Here is an 18,039-nt window from a genome sequence, read left to right as displayed (position 1 = left end):
CAAAGTTCACATCAAAAAGCTTATGCTAAATTAATAAAAGCTATAATTCAAAACATCTATATATTCCAGCTATCTTAGACACAAAGCTATGATCCACACAGCTAACTTAGACACAAAGTTATGATCCACACAGCTAACTTAGACACAAAGCTCTGATCCACACAGCTAACTTAGACACAAAGCTATAATAAAATAAGGAGTCTGCAATAGGCCGGTTGACCTGTGCATGGCAGCTCCTGTCGAGAGTTACTACCACTCTCTATCATCCATGAATCTATCTAGCCTCCTTTTAAAACTTTCCAGCGTTCCAGCACTTACTACAAAGTTGCTAAGCTTGTTCCACTCGTCCACCACCCTATTTGTGAACCAGTTCCTTCCTAAACCTAAACTTATCCAACTTAAATCCGTTGCTCCGAGTCCTATCCTGCTCGGATATTATAAGAACTTTATCTATATCGCCTTTATTGATTCCTTTCACCCACTTAGATACTTCTATCATATCTCCCCGCACAGCTAAATTAGACACAACGCTATGATCCACACAGCTATACTGTATACTTAAGCTAAACAAATAGGATTTAGCTGTGATATTCTCAGAGGTTGTCAGTGGGTTGTGTCTCAGGGCTGACGGGGAGGTGTGGATTGTCTGCTGATTCTGTATAGTCTTGGGGTGATTTTGACGCCATCTTTGTTTTGTAGTGTTTTGTGTGTGTGTGTGCGTGTTTATTATATATATGTGTGTACGTGTAAGTCTATATATATGTCTGTGTGCGTCTGTGTACGTATACAAAACTCAACTGTATGTACTCATGAAGCACCTCTCGGACACAGTATTTTAGGTCACCCTCCATTAACCCGTCAAGTAGGTTGGCTCATTACCGCGCCTATCACAGGTACACCCTCACCTTGACACCACAGTACGCAAACTCCAAGTGTACCTCACCTCTCACACCCTGATACACCTCCTCCAACCCTGTGTATGTGTAGGTTAAGGGTGGGGGCTGTTGCGTGGTGAGTGTAATGTGACCTTTATCCCATCCCTGGCCGACCAAAGGGTGTACTCGCAAAGTCGGTTTGGGATACCTCTCTCTCTCTCTCTCTCTCTCTCTCTCTCTCTCTCTCTCTCTCTCTCTCTCTCGTAGTGTATTAATCACTGTGTTGTAAAATCCATTTTGTGCGAAAGACATCTGTCGTTAGGTTAGGTTAGGCTAGTTCAGATTAGGTCAGGTTAGGTTAGGTCAGGTTAGGTTAGGTCAGGTCAGGTTAGGTTAGGTCAGGTTAGGCTAGGTCAGGTCAGGTTAGGTTTGGAGAATGACAAGACTAATCCCGGGCATTAGGAACCTTGAGTACAGAGACAGGTTAAGGCATCTTAATTTGCACTCCCTCGACAGACGTAGAGTGAGGGGCGATATGATAGAGGTGTATAAATGGAAGTCAGGGCTAAACAAAGGTGATATAACAAAGGTACTCAAACTATCCAACCAGGAGCTAACTCGTAACAATGGTTTTAAATTAGACAAATTTAGATTTAGGCGTGAAATAGGTAAACACTGGTTTGAAAATAGAGTAGTGGATGAGTGGAACAAGTCACCAAATATCATCATTAACTCGAACACGCTGGATAGCTTCAAACATAGGTTGGATGGATATATGAGCGATAGGGGTTGGGTGTAAACGGGACTGCCCAGTATGGACCAATAGACCCGCTACAGTTTCCTCCATTATTATGTTCTTATGTTAGGTCAGGTTCGTTCAGATCAGGTCAGGTCAGGTTAGGTTAGGTTCGTTCAAATCGGGTCAGGTCAGGTCAGGTTAGGTTAGGTTCGTTCAAATCAGGTCAGTTTAGTTCAGGTGAGGTGGGCACCGCCTTACAACTCAATATATGGTACAGAATATTCAGGATCTCAAGTATCATCGCTGTAACTACTGTACCGTGTAGTGACGTCACCATCCTGCAACATACAGTCACCATACATTACCCCAAGAAAGATCTGACAACACGAGCCACATGAAAAGATTTATATATTCTGTATATTATAGGAACACAAACTAATAGAGTCACCTCAAAGATGTCATACCCATATATGAAAATCAAGAAGAAAACAAATCTTTTTTTATTTAATATAATTTTTAAGAGGAAAATCGATTAGTGTAGGCAGTTAGATGTTGATTTGACGCCCCGTGACGTCATAGGATCCTGATGACGTACAGGAATGGTGACGTCAGAGGAAGGTGAGTATATAAGAGGGGTGGTCTCTGGCTGAGGACCTCACTGCCACCGGCGCCGTTGTTGGGTGTAGTTGGTCTGCCTGAGAGGTCCGGCGGTGAATTTACCCCCTGCTGTCCGATCATTGCATATTGCAGACCCCTTTGCAGAGTGAGCGTTAGATCAGGCTCGTAGAGTACTAGAGTGATTATGGTGAGTAGTGAGTTTTTCTGGTATTCTTTTTATTTTGTGTTATCTGATAAAAGAGGTTAAGACGTGTGCCAGTTGTTGGGTACAGAGATAACGTGTGTGGGGGGGGGGGTATATATACTTACATATTTGATGATGAAACAGTTAATTTAGCCAGAAACATACAAATACAGAGTGTACAATAAGAACAATATTAACATGGCTTGAGCTCTCTTAGTGGCATATAGTGTAATTGTACATATTTCTCAAGGAATTAGTATATAACATTTAGTATCATCTGGATTACTAAATGTAACATGGTGTTAGTAAATACGTATGAGCGTGTTACCACTTTTATCACTATTTTTATTTATTTTTTTTATTTTTACATTTATATTCTAGACATATAACATCTTTACAGCGGAGTTTAGTTAATAATCTGGTAGGTGAGGGAAGCGATACAGGGAGCGTTAAGGGGACACTCACGGTCAGGATCAGGTCTTGACGGCGACTTTATACAGTAATTGTTGTAATAGTTTTGGTGTTACAATAAAATTAAGAGTATAAAGTAAGTGTTACAAAATTATTAATACTTAGACAATAGATATTTGTTTAAGAGATTATTTAAAGGAAGGAAGGTCTTGGACTGAGAGGAGCGCATGGGGGGTGGTGGTCTTAGAAGCTCTGGGTGTCTTAAGTTGTACCTCTGGTTATTCCGAAATACCAAATAATTTTTCTTAGTCAAATGGTTAACTTATTTATAAACAAATAGAGCACAGCACTTAGTCTTAATATCTTAAAATTAAAAAAAAAATATTTAGCAAATTGTTTTGTGTGATCATTATTTTCAAGTAGGTCATTATCCCCACGACTCTCTTCTGGGCAGTGACCAGGGGTTATGCCTTAGTGGTGCTAGAGGCCTCCCATGAGTCCCATAGTGTATCGGGAGTTGGTAAACATCATAATAGGTTTCTTTCATTGCTGTGAGAGTGAGTGACTGTCGAGTGTGATACAGGATACCGCACTGTTTATTGACTTTACTATGAATAGCTTGTATGTGATTTCTCCAGCTAAGTTTCTCATCAACAATAACACCGAGGAAGTTAGTATTTGGTTCACTTTTGGGGAGTATAACTATATGATGTATACATACGTGTGTGTGTGTGTGTGTACGTGTGTGAATGCTTTTATGTATATTAATATGTATGTTTTTATCTATGCTTATATGTATTATATATAAATGTGAATATATATGAGAAACAATAAACATATATATGATGCATGTGGTTACTGTATTAATGAAGAATATATTCAATAATAGCCAATTCCCCCTCCTCCCTGTGAATACCTAAGTGATGAGAGGAGAGCGTATTAACACTGACTCAATAACACGCGTTTAATATCCACATCAACGGGGGGAAGAACATGCCATCACCTCATACAACACCCAATCATTTTATGCTGCCTCGTTCCCTGGGTGTTTGTGAGGCGTTTTCCATCCTCCCGTTGCTTTCATAGAGCCTGTAATCTGACGCAATATGCATACATTATTGTGATTTGGTTAAGGAATTGGGTTTGTATGGAGGATGTAATGTATAGTGGGTGTATATTGTATAGAATTGAATAAGTCTTGTTAGGGTTTATTGGAACAAGTGACGTCATGTATAAATGTAAATACTACTTTCTTTTGTTTTTCTTATATTTTCCAGTTTACATAATCGAGATTTTTTTTTATTTTACGGTTTACATAATCGATATATTTTTATTGCTTTATATGTGTTCATTTATATTATCCTTTATTGTAACTCTGCTTAATTGTTTCGTTAATTAGTGAGAATTTTTATTATATTTCAGTGTGTGTGTGTGTGTGTGTGCGTGATATATAGATACACATGGGACTAGGAGACGGTCATCACAATAGCGAGATTGATGAAAGGAATTAATAACACACACACACACACACTGATTCACTCACTCACACACACTGACTCACTCACACACACACACTCACTCACACACACACTCACTCACTCACTCGCCTGTGTGCCTGCAGGAGGTGTGCTGCACCATGAGGCTGTTGCTGCTGCTAGTGATCTGCTGTGCACTACTCACTCCCCCGGCCGCTGCCAGACCCCCTCATAGGTAAGTCTCTCCGGGTGTGAGATATCTCTTTATTGTGTGTGGATCTCTCTCTCTCTCTCTCTCTCTCTCTCTCTCTCTCTCTCTCTCTCTCTCTCTCTCTCTCTCAATATATTTTGTCTGTGTGTGATATTTCTCTCTCTCTCTCTCTCTCTCTCTCTCTCTCTCTTTTGATATATTTGTATCTGCCGATATACAGGACACACGTGGGTACGTCACTCACACACTCACTCACTCACTCACACACTCACTCACTCACTCACTCTTCCTGCTCACAGACAGAAGCGAGTGAGTGACCAACGACTGGCTGAGCTGGAGACTCTTTTGGCTTTGGCGAAGATGAAGAACAGAAAATATGTCACCCTACCTGTTGGCTTTGGCCTGATCGACGTGAAGCAGATGTGAGTATGTTGGTGTGTATGTTGGTGTTATAATGTGAGTATGTTGGTGTGTATGTTGGTGTTATAATGTGAGTATGTTGGTGTTATAATGTGAGTATGTTGGTGTTATAATGTGAGTATGTTGGTGTTATAATGTGAGTATGTTGGTGTGTATGTTGGTGTTATAATGTGAGTATGTTGGTGTTATAATGTGAGTATGTTGGTGTGTATGTTGGTGTTATAATGTGAGTATGTTGGTGTTATAATGTGAGTATGTTGGTGTTATATTGAGTATGTTAATTGTGTATGTTGGTGTTATAATGTGAGTATATTGTTGTTATAATGAGTATGTTGGTGTTATAATGTGAGTATGTTGGTGTTATAATGTGAGTATGTTGGTGTTATAATGTGAGTATGTTGGTGTGTTGGTATTTATGGTGAGTATGTTGGTGTTATAATGTGAGCATGTTGGTGTTATATTATATGTGAGTATGTTGGTGTGTATGTTGGTGTTATAATGTAAGTATGTTGGTGTTATAATGTGAGTATGTTGGTGTTATAATGTGGTATATAGTTGAATTATTTATAATGTGAGTATGTTGGTGTTATATTGTGAGTATGTTGGTGTTATAATGTGAGCATGTTGGTGTTATATTGAGTATGTTGGTGTTATATTGTGAGTATGTTGGTGTGTATGTTGGTGTTATAATGTGAGTATGTTGGTGTTATAATGTGAGTATGTTGGTGTTATAATGTGAGTATGTTGGTGTTATATTGAGTATGTTGGTCTTATAATGTATGTTGGTGTTATATTGAGTATGTTGGTGTTATATTGAGTATGTTGGTGTTATATAGAGTATGCTGGTGTTATATTGAGTATGTTGGTGTTATAATGTGGGTATGTTGGTGTTATATTCAGTATGTTGGTGTTATATTCAGTATGTTGGTGTTATAATGTGGGTATGTTGATGTATAACACCTGTATAACACGTGCGAGAATCACCTATTAATTAAGCTGTAGTTTCATGTAAATTAATTACGGCCCCAAAAGCTGGATCAGATGCTTGAATAATTGCCTGGAACCTTATTAATTTCTTCCCTCCCTTCAGCTGAGAGAGAGAGAACACGATTACTGAACACCGAATGAGAGAGAAAGTAGGGGAGAGACAGGCAAAGAGAGGGAGATAGAGAAGGAAAGAGATAAAGAGAGAGAGGATAATTTCATGATTATTCAAAACCGAAAGATAAAGATGGAGAGAGGAGGAAAAGGAGAATAGATAAAGACTGAGAATGAAATACAAATTAAATAATACGTGGAAGTTAGTTAAATCGACCGGATCTATCAAACGTAAACTAACACATAATGAATAAATAAATTAACGGGTTATGATATACTCTGGTGATAATAATGACAATATATCAATTTAGTGAAAAAACAAATAAAAATATTAATGATGGAAGTCTATCCGGTGTTGATAAAGGCGTATGAGATTATGCCACAGTATCACATTTGGCGAAAAGGGTAAATGTTTATCTCTGGGGAAAAATTGTAGATTTTGTCATGGAATTAATCCGTTTATATATGTTCTGTTAAGTGTCTAAGGCTAAACTAATTAATTAACTAGGATCAAACTAACTCGCTTCTTTGTTTACAGTGGTCGCCGCAAGAGGGCCGCTGCCGTCTCCTTGGATGCTCCCCGGGACATGACTCAGCAGGACCTCGATGAGTATGACATCGGCGAACTCATCTCCGACCTCTCCAGCTCCCTCAACACGGACGACCGAAGCCTAGAGGACAACACCTACCCCGCGGAGGAAGTCAACCTGGAGGAGGAGCTCAAGGAGGATAGGAAGGCCAGTAGAATGAAGGATGCTCGTATGCAGGCCGGGTTGAGGGAGGCTCCACCCACCATCCTCTTCGGCATGAGGGGCGTTCCTCACCACAGGTTTATTTAGGTGGGATTTCGTACCACTTGTTGACGTTTATTGACACTTCTTGACGTTTCTTATCACTTCATACACATAAGATACACACACTCGCTGGCCCTAGGGTCACTTAGGCCAGAATTTGTTTAAGGTGTAGAAGCTGTCGCTATTACAACAACCACACCCTGAGTTAACGAGCTGCATGACCCAGTGTCAAGGAATAGTCCGAGAAGACCGGACAACTCGCCAACTGCACTGGCTAACCATTACCCCGGAACACGATCCGCAAATCGATTAATATCCAGGTTCCCAATTACTGCTGGGTAGACAGAGGCAAATGGCGTGAAGAAACTTGCTCATAGTTTGACCCTGTCCAGGGATCGAACCCAGGTCCGCTCGCTTGCAAGGCGAGTATGCTGTCCATTACACCACACACCCTAACAAACATACCACCATTATAAAAGAAAGGAAGATGGAGACTATATTAAACTTATTTACAGTGAAGAACTTACCTGATATACACAACAGCAGGTCAACAAGATATCCACACAGCACGTGACTACACTGAGTCTCGGTGTTTATGAGGTAGAACAGACACATTTAATTTATTGGCAATATTCTACCCCCATTCCAACTTATTGACGTCACGTATCTTAGGTAGAGGCTCGAATTCTCAGATATATTTTTTTAATGACTTATTGGGGATTATTGAATGACTTTAATTAAGGTATGAAATTTTTTAGTGAAATTTTTAACTTTATTTCGGTTAGTTACTCTTGTGCTGTAGCTTAATTGAGTCAGTTAGTAACGTGTTTACATCTCAAAAATTTAATACTGTATACGATTGAGTGAGAGAGTGTGTGTTTGTGTTGTTAAATTCTTCTCGAAAATACTATAACTTAACATTATAAAGAATGACTTTATAAATGTGGTAAAATCATTTATTAGAAATATATTAACATTGATTTTTTTTTCCTTTCTCATTTACAGATGCTGAGGAAGGCGGCACACGCACCCACAAGATCTGCTAAGTTTCTATTTATTTCAACTAGTCATTTTGTTTTTCTTTTCTGCTATTATCGACTTCACTTCAAGGTTGCGTTCGAAGCAGTATACCCTAACACTCTGAACCTCTAGTCTTCAACGACGCTGGGACATGGATGAAACTAAGTATGGATTGAAGTTGAAGATTTTCCTTTAGCTATGCGTTGTGTGGGAACAAGTCTGATGAAGAATATACTGCTCGAACGCAAACATGTGATATATATATACATTATTATTCGCTGTGAGTGACATTAACAGACGTACACAAGCGAAACACCCACTGAACCTTCCCCAATGCTTCGGTCACTTTGTGTACATAATAACCTTTATTCCGGAGATAAATTGTCATTAATAACAAAGGGTTTTTATAAAAGCCACAGAGAGATAGTGGTGTTGTTTCAGAGCAAGTTGGGGGATTTGCTTATACTCTGAACGTCGAAAACAAACAACAGTAAATTAAATGAAAACTTATAGAGGCTACAGTCATTTATATCTTATTGTTTTTGTTATTTTATAAAGACTAAGTTGAGTCCTTGTTTACTTTACGACCAAAAGTATAAACACAAAGTATCCCAATCATGTTCTTATTGTATTTGTTAGATAACTTATTAATCCTAGTGATAAATTGTGAAAGATATCACTTGCCAGAGATCTGCTATTTAATGTAATGACGATTTATGTGAACATTTATTTAGATGAACATTTGGATCCCATTATTTTTTTTTGCTGAATGTCGGATGCTCTCAATTTGCTGAATGTTTGAATGCTTTTCTGTAGCTGAATATGGACGATTACTTTCGCTAAATGTGTGGACGCCTGGGCTGATACACTGGAGCTTCAGTTAAGATGAAATAAAAGACAATAGGCAGCTAACCAGAACATCCACAATACAGTTGACAATAATGATCAGTACGATAGTTTTATTTACGTGTAAACCCAAGAGTCACATTACTCCACTATTTTGAATATTCCTGTCTGAAGAAAAACAGTATAATATTAATACAATGGCTTAGTGATGTAAATGCTACTAACATTCTCCCAGACTGGAAATTTAAGCGGATGAGGTTTACTGTAACTGTATTAGCCTGGAATAAATATGATAAATACCATCTTCCAATGAGAATATGTTGCAACACTTTCTTTATGTAACGTTGAATATTATTCGACCGAAATACTTCATTAAATACTATAAGACCAACATTAAAATACAAGATTATAAAAATATAACAACAATACTTATCACAATCCCTTTAAAGAAACTTAGAAAATAAAATATCACGCTCAATGGTCTTCATGTGTTGACTGACCCCAGTTGGTTTAAACACCACCTACAGCCATTAACAGTCCAACACTCCTCTCTTGGGTGGTGTAGACGGCAGGGTGACCCACAACACTCACGGTAGGATGTAAGCAAAACATTTCACGTATATCCTTATAGAATTAGGTCAAGAAAAACGAAGAATGTCCACACACACACACACACACATATATATATAATATTAGTAAAGTTATAGGTAAGGAACCTCCGTGTTGGTCGAGGCTGGAAGTCGTCCATAAAATATATTAGGGATATTTATTGCAGTTGATGATGTTCTTTTATTTTTGGCTGAGGTTTGAATTCTATGAGTTAAAGGATTTATCTTTCTGAATGGCTTTAAGCAAGAACTGTACACATTGGGAATACAGTAAATAGCGTAGCCAAATTAATTATACAATACACATACAGTACATATCAGATTGAAACTGTTATTTTGTCGGAAAATTGTTGTTCTTTTCGATGTTCCTCTATTGGTCAAGCTGAGGATAATATTTCACATTGAAGATGATGGTATATTGATTATCTTGTGTATTTTGTTATTTAATCTAATTCGATGACTTTGACATTTTTTCGATTTGTACTTTGTGTTACTCTGTTGATCTCATTAAATATTACCTTGAATTATTTAGATCAAAGCAGTTTCTCATGACCTTATAATTATGAAGTTTCCATTAGGTTTTATTTACTGGCTGTATCTTGTGCTTTTGTAACTAAAGCTGAAGATTAACCTCCAGCTTATTTTACCTGGACTAACCCCAGCCTATTTAACCTGGAGATAAATCACATTAATACTAACTTAACCTAACTTAACCATATACAGTATAACATATTCTAATCCAACCTAACCATATAGAACATGACATATCCTATCCTAACCAAACCTAAACTAACATGGACTACGCTGGAATTATCACCACACACGCTCTGGATGCTGGATGGAAGGGCCGTGTCTAATTCCCAGAGCACAACACGAGGTCACATAATAACACAGTAATCTCGAAGCTGTATTGAAATTCCCACTGGAAATCTCTCGAATCAATGCCGTAATATAACACAGATGGCATTATGAACCCATCTATGATTAATTCCTGCTCAATCACAGCGTCTCGGGTGGTGGAGGGGGGGTCAAAGTGTCTGATTAAAAACGTAAGTCATAAGCGTTGCATAAACCACAGATACTCGAGTACCTGTAGAAATACCTGTGTACTGTACCTGTTCCCACCCATTTAATATAGTAGCCGCAGAGGGAACAATTACCAAAATAAATTAACTTAATTGTCATAATAAAATTGAAGCTGGTGGAATAACTTATACCTGGATGGTGTATAAGGGAAGGCTCGGGTAGAAACAAGAACATCCCCCGGACTGCTTTAGGCTCCTCAAGGCGTGAAGGATCATCACTACGACGCAAAATCATTTCAGAATGTGTAGTCAGTGGAATTACTGTAGTAGGCTGGCCAAAGATTCAGGCTCACCAAACATTAGACAGGATTTGAACTCTTATCTTAGCTTTAATTGCAAGCCAATGTAATTCGATCATGAATAGGGTAGTGGGAGAGCTGCAGAGAGCACTACAACCTTTAAGAGTTAACTGGGAGGTATAATATTGTAAATACTTTTGAGTATCCGGCTCCAGGTTCTTTGTTCCCCTGTACTTGTAATGTTTTAAGAAATACAGACAAGTTTATAACTATATTTTACGTATGAACTACGAAGATATTAATCTAACTGCTTGTTTGATTGTGGGCTAGTTTAGTGTCGTAACAGCGGGGTTGTTGACGAATCTTCGATTCTCATAATTAATTTTCGTTAGTATTAATTTTATTTTGGCTAATGATGGCTAGCAGCGTAGAAGTAATTTGTAAAATGAGATTATAGATGAAGGCTAATCGTATATGATGTTTTTTCTACCACCCAGTCCGTAAATATATACGTAAGTGATTTTCATGTGAATCAGTAAAACGAACCAATTTATGAACTAAGGCATCAACGCCCCTCAAGGGTTCAGGGGCACCCGCCAGTGACCATTCAGGCACTGTAATGGTGGCGGCAACACGTGTGTGGTGTGTTGTGATACAGTATTTGATGGCTATTTCCGGGTTTTACGTTCGCTGTTTGTGGATTACCTCGTGCTTGTGGCGCCATAAGAGCTTCCCGGACTCTACGTTGTGGTTATTAGCAGTTGAGTGCAGGTATGTTGATAAAGAAATTTTGTTGTGCTGTGTAGCTCTCCTCCGTGTGTCCAGGAATTGTTAATGCCACGACTCGAACTTAATATTTCTATTAAGATGGCCATTAACCACAGTTAGCTTGGGGATATATAAATAAAATCCCAGAATTAAGGCCGCGTCACACTAGTACTCTTTCCGTCCGGTTTTTTTCTTCACTAATTGTCAATTTTTCTAGGCCATCTCCTTCCCACCACTTATCGTTTCCTCCTGACTGTTGCGCCAATTTCAGTTGTCAAGGAAAGATTTATACTCAATGAGGATTATTATAAAAGGATTATTTTAAAAGTATTCGGTATCGCATTTTTAATAAATTGGTTAAGTGTAATTTAAATAAAAAATATATTGATATTCGTAAACACATCTGAAGTATGTTTGTTTACATTGAGCCAAGTGTTCAACTTCTTCACAGCCTTTATTTATTCCTGTGTGGACACGCCTGTTCGAAGAGTACATGATAGACAATAGACAATATTAGATCATATCGTTGCCTGTAGGATCCGAGGGACGATAGATCCAGTAAAAACAAAAAACAAAATGAACAGAAAGGCATACAACACCATCGAACGCCGTAAGACTAGCGCCCTACTTCTCTGTGTGTGTGACGGTGAGCTCTGATTTTTTTTTTTTAGAAAATTGGTATAATAAAATGACGGAAAAAGCGTGTGACGTCGCCTTTAGTAATGGTTCAATGTTGTTTCCTGAACATAGTTGTTACACGGCGGGGTACTTGTCCACCTGTACTGGAACTTTGATTTTATGTGAAATTATTAAGTGAAAATCATACAAACATACATATATGAATGTGGTTATGTCCGTTACGTTTTTCACTTCCTCCCGTTTCATAAATCCTCTTACTAAGTCAATGTACTAGTCATAATTTTTTTTAACAATACCTGAATAGTGAGTTCTTTATATTGGAAGAGCTACTTTAGGGTGTTGAATATCGACAAAATTTAATTTGAAATGTAAAATACAAGAACTGTACAGTATACGGAGTAAGGACCTTCAGTGGCGAAGAGGATAAAGGTAAAAAAAGTCAAAGAAAAATAACATCGATGTCTGTCCCTCTACACTGCCACACCTACTTCACTAAGCCCCGCCCTAAAACTCCAAGAGATGAACTGCCATAGACAACTGAATAAACTTTGTGCAAATCAAGGTATCACTTATGGGATAAACCGCTGCTATATGAGTTTTTTTTTCTGGTGCCTTTAATAAAATAATTGTTTGTGCAATGAAATGGGAGAAAGTATATTGTGTACCAGCCGAAGTTTCCCATTTCGTGAGTACATTTTCCTCCAATTCTTGGGGCATGAATGTCAGTTACTTACACATTTACAAAGAACATTGTTATTAACATGATCACCCCCCACACACCTTCGCAGTTACCCCAGACACACCACCACAGTAAATCACCTTCACACCACTTCAATACTCACCCGGACACACAGGGAAAAAAAAGTAGTAATAATAAGATTAGTGGGATATCAATATGTCGCGATAATACAACTCCAGTATGATACCAGAGTTGTCCATCAAGGAGCACTATCTCAGAAGGACGCAACAATGTCCTCTGGTGCACTGGCTGACGGAGTCAAAGTCTAATTATATATTTTTTAGAATTTGGACTAAGTGACTGAAGAAAACTTCGATGACAGTGAATTTTGTTATGATCACATTGTTCTGTATTGAAGTTACGTAAAAAATGAGACGAATAGTGCGAGCCTCTACAAGTTATTGGGTCTTGATTTAGGTTAGTGTTTAAAGCTATATCGATTAAAGTAATGAACAGTTTGTTGTTCTCGTTATAGGCAGCGACTCGACCTTCTCTCACGGATCTTTTTTTTTTTTACTGGAATTATCCCACCCGGGCACAGGTCATACGACTCACAACGGAGCCTGGGGAAAAAAAAAGAACGGAAAGAAATTGTAAGAATAGAAAAAAAGGTTATACTGTATTAATCTACACCACGAAGATGCCGGAAAACCAGCTTTTTAAAGTGAGACAGATTGTAAGAGCATGGAAACACAGATGAAGGCAGAGCATTCCACAGCTTGGCTGTGTGAGGAAAGAAGGAGGTACTATAATAGGTTATTCTCGTGTGACCGACATCCACAGAGAAACGGTGGGCTGTATTAAAGAGGTGTTATAACATCACCCAGGCAACACCGCTGTATTAAAGAGGTGTTATAACATCACCCAGGCAACACCGCTGTATTAAAGAGGTGTTATAACATCACCCAGGCAACATCATTGCGAGAAAAGGTCTTTTAACATCACTAAAGCAACATCAATGTAAAAAAGACTTAATAACATCACTCGGGCAACGTCACTGTCACAGGCGTTTAAAACTGGCTTTAACCTCCAATCAGACGGTTAGAGGGTGAATAATACTTCTCACGTCGTACACGAACATTATAATTCGGTCAAACCTGTTGAATACAATTCATTTAGTATTTCAAGTAAGTCATACATAGGCACTCTTACATAAATGTTTAATCCAATATATATTTACATAACAATCATGGCTATTTAATTAGTCTAATCTTAACACAAAAACAATGACACAGTCTACCTGTGTACACAATAAGTACTAGTTAACCGTACGTGTTGAAAGTCTAGAGAGAAACCAGGGTATGGGTAGCTATACTGAAATGCCCACCCTATAGCCTGGTCCCCTGGCTGGTCAGCTATGGCTGAGTCAGGTGATTATAATTATACATAAACAAACTCCCTTCACACCCTCCAACCTCCTTCTGGGCCTCTCATCTTCAACCATCTCTACACTCTACATTGTGAGTTACAGCCTAACATAACATTTGTTTATATGTCATCATAATTATGTACCGCTTGCGGTAACACTGGCCGTGTTGTTTATCGCTGCCTTGACTTTCCTCGCCACCATCACCAGGAAGATGACACTCCATATAACTATCACCCACACAACCACCAAGATCACCTGAAGACGAGTGATGTAATAACTCCTGTAAGGATCGTGCTCTTCCTCTTCAAGCTGGGGTTCAGGGTTGCAGTTCAATGAAAAGTCAGCTTTAAAGCTGACTCTTATCCCTTTCATCCTTTTTTTTCCGCAGTCTAAGTCATAGGTACGGTAAAATGATTGATATTCTCCTCGGACTTCCCCTCCAATTATCAGGTTTATGAGATACTGTATGCTTGTCTTTCGAACTTGCACCTGTGCTGGGACCCAGTCCGACCGTTCGAAGTATGAGGGTTGTAAGACTGCCTCTTTGTCCTCTTTGGTGCAGGGATCACTTATGGAAAAATATTCGTTGGCATATATCTTTCTGATGTACACCTTGTCATAATTTTGCATGGTGAGGTGGGCGTATTTGTTTTTAGTCTTACACATGAAGTATGACCCGACCACACATCCCTGCTCTAGGCTGGGGACGGGGAGCCTAACTCGTAGATTAGGTGACGCTACCAATCGAATATTTCTTACATCGTCATCAAAGTTTCTCGGATAGGTCAGGTTGGCTCGTCCATTTATATTTACCGTCAGGGAGCGACCCGTACCCTTCAGAACCACAGTAAAGTCCTCTTTTTGGATGCCGGTGGGCGTCTGGTTCTTGGAGGTTGTGTTAGTGACGCATTTGTCGAGGCCCCATGAAACGTAGAGATCGTCGTGGTGAAGACCTTCGACTGTAACTCCTGGATATGTAAAGTTGATGCAGTCTAACAAAAGGCCATGAGCCCCCTGCACCTCCAGCGCCAGGTGGAAAGGTGAGTTAATCACTTTTACGGCGAAAATGACTGGCAGCAAGAAGTCACGATGACCCACCACTGTGAACCCCTTACATCCGTCTTGGAATAAGATAGATCTGTCCTCCGTGCGTAGGGGTGAGGCAAGATTCTTCTTCGAGTCCTGGAGTAAGGCAAGGCTATCCCCCGTGTGCTGAGATAAGGCAAGTAGTGTGCCCTCGACAAACAAAACTGGCATCAGCACAGAGGCCAGAGAATAAATGAGTAAGATTGCTAAGATGCCAGCTGCCATCATCAGTGCCTCGACGAGCCAAGTTTGCCAGTGTACCCTCATCTCCTAGCTGGTGTCAAGGGTCACTTCTCCCCACCGTAATCTGTGTCAAGAATAGCTGGATTAATTGAACACCTGCACTGTACCTACGACATGATTTATATACACTGAGTCATCGAAAGAATATTGCTCTGATCTTATGTGGTTATATAGTGTAAACTGGGCATTCTTTTTAAACGTTCTTGTATATAGAAATGGCACGAAGATTAACCACCCAAATTCTAAATTTAACTAACACTAACCTAACCTAACCTAACCTAACCTAACCTAACCTAACCTAACCTAGTAACACTCACACACAAACAGATGTACTGTATTCTCCTGGGAGTGACTGGATGTGCGTGTTCCCCTGGTGATGGTAATGACTAAACTGGAGGGTTGTAGCGGTGATAGTTTATATCTACACTGGCTCACACTTCCTGTTACCCTCATGCCCTTATACGGTAATATCCCCCCCCCCTAGCAGCGCCCTCTACAGTTAGTGAAGGTTTAACACTGTGATCATTCCAAATACTCACTAGTTACTATAGCACACGCTTACATATCTTTGGTGTTGAAGAGCAGTAATGCATTAACATTAACATCAACAATGCACGTATGTAGTGCGGTTGTTGAAGCGCAGTAAAATGGGGAAAGATAGGATTTTTGATTAAGTAAATAATTATCTGAGCTAGTAGTTAATGTATGTAATTTATGATAAATATTATCACTGTGGTGTGGTTTTGTCATTACAATCACGCAGTGATAAGAACGTAAGCTAACACCTTGTTTTTAAGCTTCGCCCACTCATGACATATTCAAGAACTTACAAAACACAAAAGATTCGAATGACTTTATGAACAAAGCTCCGAAACAGGAGTTATAGAACTGTGAATCCAGTTTGTCAGAATCTTTATTTAGGTAAACCAACGCAGAATTCATTTTTACATATAATTCCAAATATTAACCAATTTGATCGATCAAGAACATGATTCGTCGGGAGCTGTGGCATCAAAGTCTCTGATCACATTGTCAATATTTATGGTGGAGGGTCAGGCCAGTCACACGCTGATGTGTTGCTGTACTGCATTAGACGACTTGAGCGCTGAAGCTCCTGTCGTAGAGGCTGTTGAGGCACATTGAAGAGGACTTTGAAAGTTGTGAAAGAGATGTTCTATTGCAGAGGCCTGAGGTCACCACAGGGAGGAATAAGGGTTTTCTGGACGCAAAATTTCCAGTCCTCGTGTTCTTTATCCTCTGTATTCTGAACGGATAAGAAATTTGGAGCTTTGTGTTGAAGGAGGCCTTCACCAGATCACAATCCTTCGTGTGTTGATCCCGTACATGTTGTGGATGTAGGTGACCTCGGTGGTGGATGATGTACGGATTCAGGTTATGGTTCTTGCAGTGCACTTAAGTGGTGTGTTGGCAGATGAGCAGGAGAAGGATTTGGACACCATTCTTGCATCCACTCATGTTAAAATCACCATCGTAACCTTGGCAAGCTATGTTATTGAGGTAAAGGCACAGGTTCTGGGGTTTGGTCTTAATATGTGAAGTAAGAGTAGCACCAGTTGCTGTGGGATGTGAGGAAGGATATAAAGTTCTCAGGGACCTCATAATCGTCATTGCACCTTTGGACAGCACAGACATAGGAGAAACTACTCAGTTCTGCTGATATCGACAGTCTCATCGGCCAGGCTGCAGAACCGAGCGTTTTTCTCATAATAAAGGACGGAGTATTTGGCACTGAGAGGACCTTCTGGCAACATTCTCATGATGGATAATTTGACTTGAACTTTGAAATTGCTTACCTCCAATCCTTGCCAAGGTGGATGAGGGTACAGTATTGATGGCGACCAAAGGTCTTTGCTGTTACATCTTAGTCTGTTTGATAATTCTGTTCGATCATGGAAATGTTTTTGTTAACCTTACAAGAGTTTTGGAGGAAATCTGTAGCCAGGGACACAGCTGATAAGTGCTCTTTGGAACCAATGTGGCCTGACAGAATGGTGAACCTAAACCAGGTAGTTAGGTATGTAGTGACAGGGCGTGAGTCAGGTGTGTTCAGGTCAGCTCAGTCCGTTGCTACCCTGTCTGTCTGTGTCTGTCTCATACCTAAATACTATACACTCTGTTTAGGCCTGTGTAATCAAGAATGTGTTAGGCACGTGGTACAACAACACCAACAAAAACAAACACCTGAGCAAGAGTCAGCATGTGGCTTTTCCTTCTCCCATTAAATCATGTAAGATACTACACACTTCACTTATAATTTATTTTTTACATATTTTACTGGGAGGCCACCTGTCTTCCCAATATCAACTACAGGCAGGTGTCCAGTGAACATTTATGTATGCAAATGCCTATAATAACTTGCACCCTCCGTAACGAGAAACCTATTTTCCCATTGACTTCCATTATAAAACTGGAGATGCTTTCCTAAGGAATTTTTTCGGCCCCAAAAAAGTAATTGAAGCACTTTTATGAATGAAAATAAACATTTGTAAACACATACAATACAGTACATTAAATAATTTATGATATACCTTCTTAAAACACCAATTTAGGG

The 18,039-nt window shown here is 39.3% G+C and overlaps 2 protein-coding genes across 2 annotated transcripts in view; one reads left to right on the top strand and one right to left on the bottom strand.

Moving 5' to 3' along the window:
- Positions 1-8,864, top strand: part of LOC121860588 — a 37,742-nt gene extending 28,878 nt beyond the window's left edge. Inside the window, exons 2-5 of the mRNA XM_042357760.1 lie at positions 4,449-4,537; positions 4,813-4,935; positions 6,570-6,870; positions 7,831-8,864. Coding sequence (XP_042213694.1) covers positions 4,464-4,537; positions 4,813-4,935; positions 6,570-6,870 — 498 coding nt within the window. The 5' untranslated portion in view covers positions 4,449-4,463 and the 3' untranslated portion in view covers positions 7,831-8,864. The remainder of the gene's footprint in view (positions 1-4,448; positions 4,538-4,812; positions 4,936-6,569; positions 6,871-7,830) is intronic.
- A 5,356-nt stretch (positions 8,865-14,220) lies between these two features.
- On the bottom strand, positions 14,221-15,851 carry LOC121860647. Its single transcript, XM_042357914.1, has 2 exons — positions 15,785-15,851; positions 14,221-15,531 (listed from the first exon to the last, which is right to left on the bottom strand). The coding sequence occupies exon 2, from the start codon at positions 15,489-15,491 to the stop codon at positions 14,274-14,276; it is 1,218 nt and encodes a 405-aa protein (XP_042213848.1). The 5' UTR covers positions 15,492-15,531; positions 15,785-15,851; the 3' UTR covers positions 14,221-14,273.
- Positions 15,852-18,039: the final 2,188 nt, after the last annotated feature.

The sequence above is a fragment of the Homarus americanus genome, unplaced genomic scaffold, assembly GCF_018991925.1.
Source record: "Homarus americanus isolate GMGI-L3 unplaced genomic scaffold, GMGI_Hamer_2.0 scaffold11150, whole genome shotgun sequence".
Lineage (NCBI taxonomy): Eukaryota > Metazoa > Arthropoda > Malacostraca > Decapoda > Nephropidae > Homarus > Homarus americanus.
This window is presented reverse-complemented; position numbering and strand designations above follow the sequence as displayed.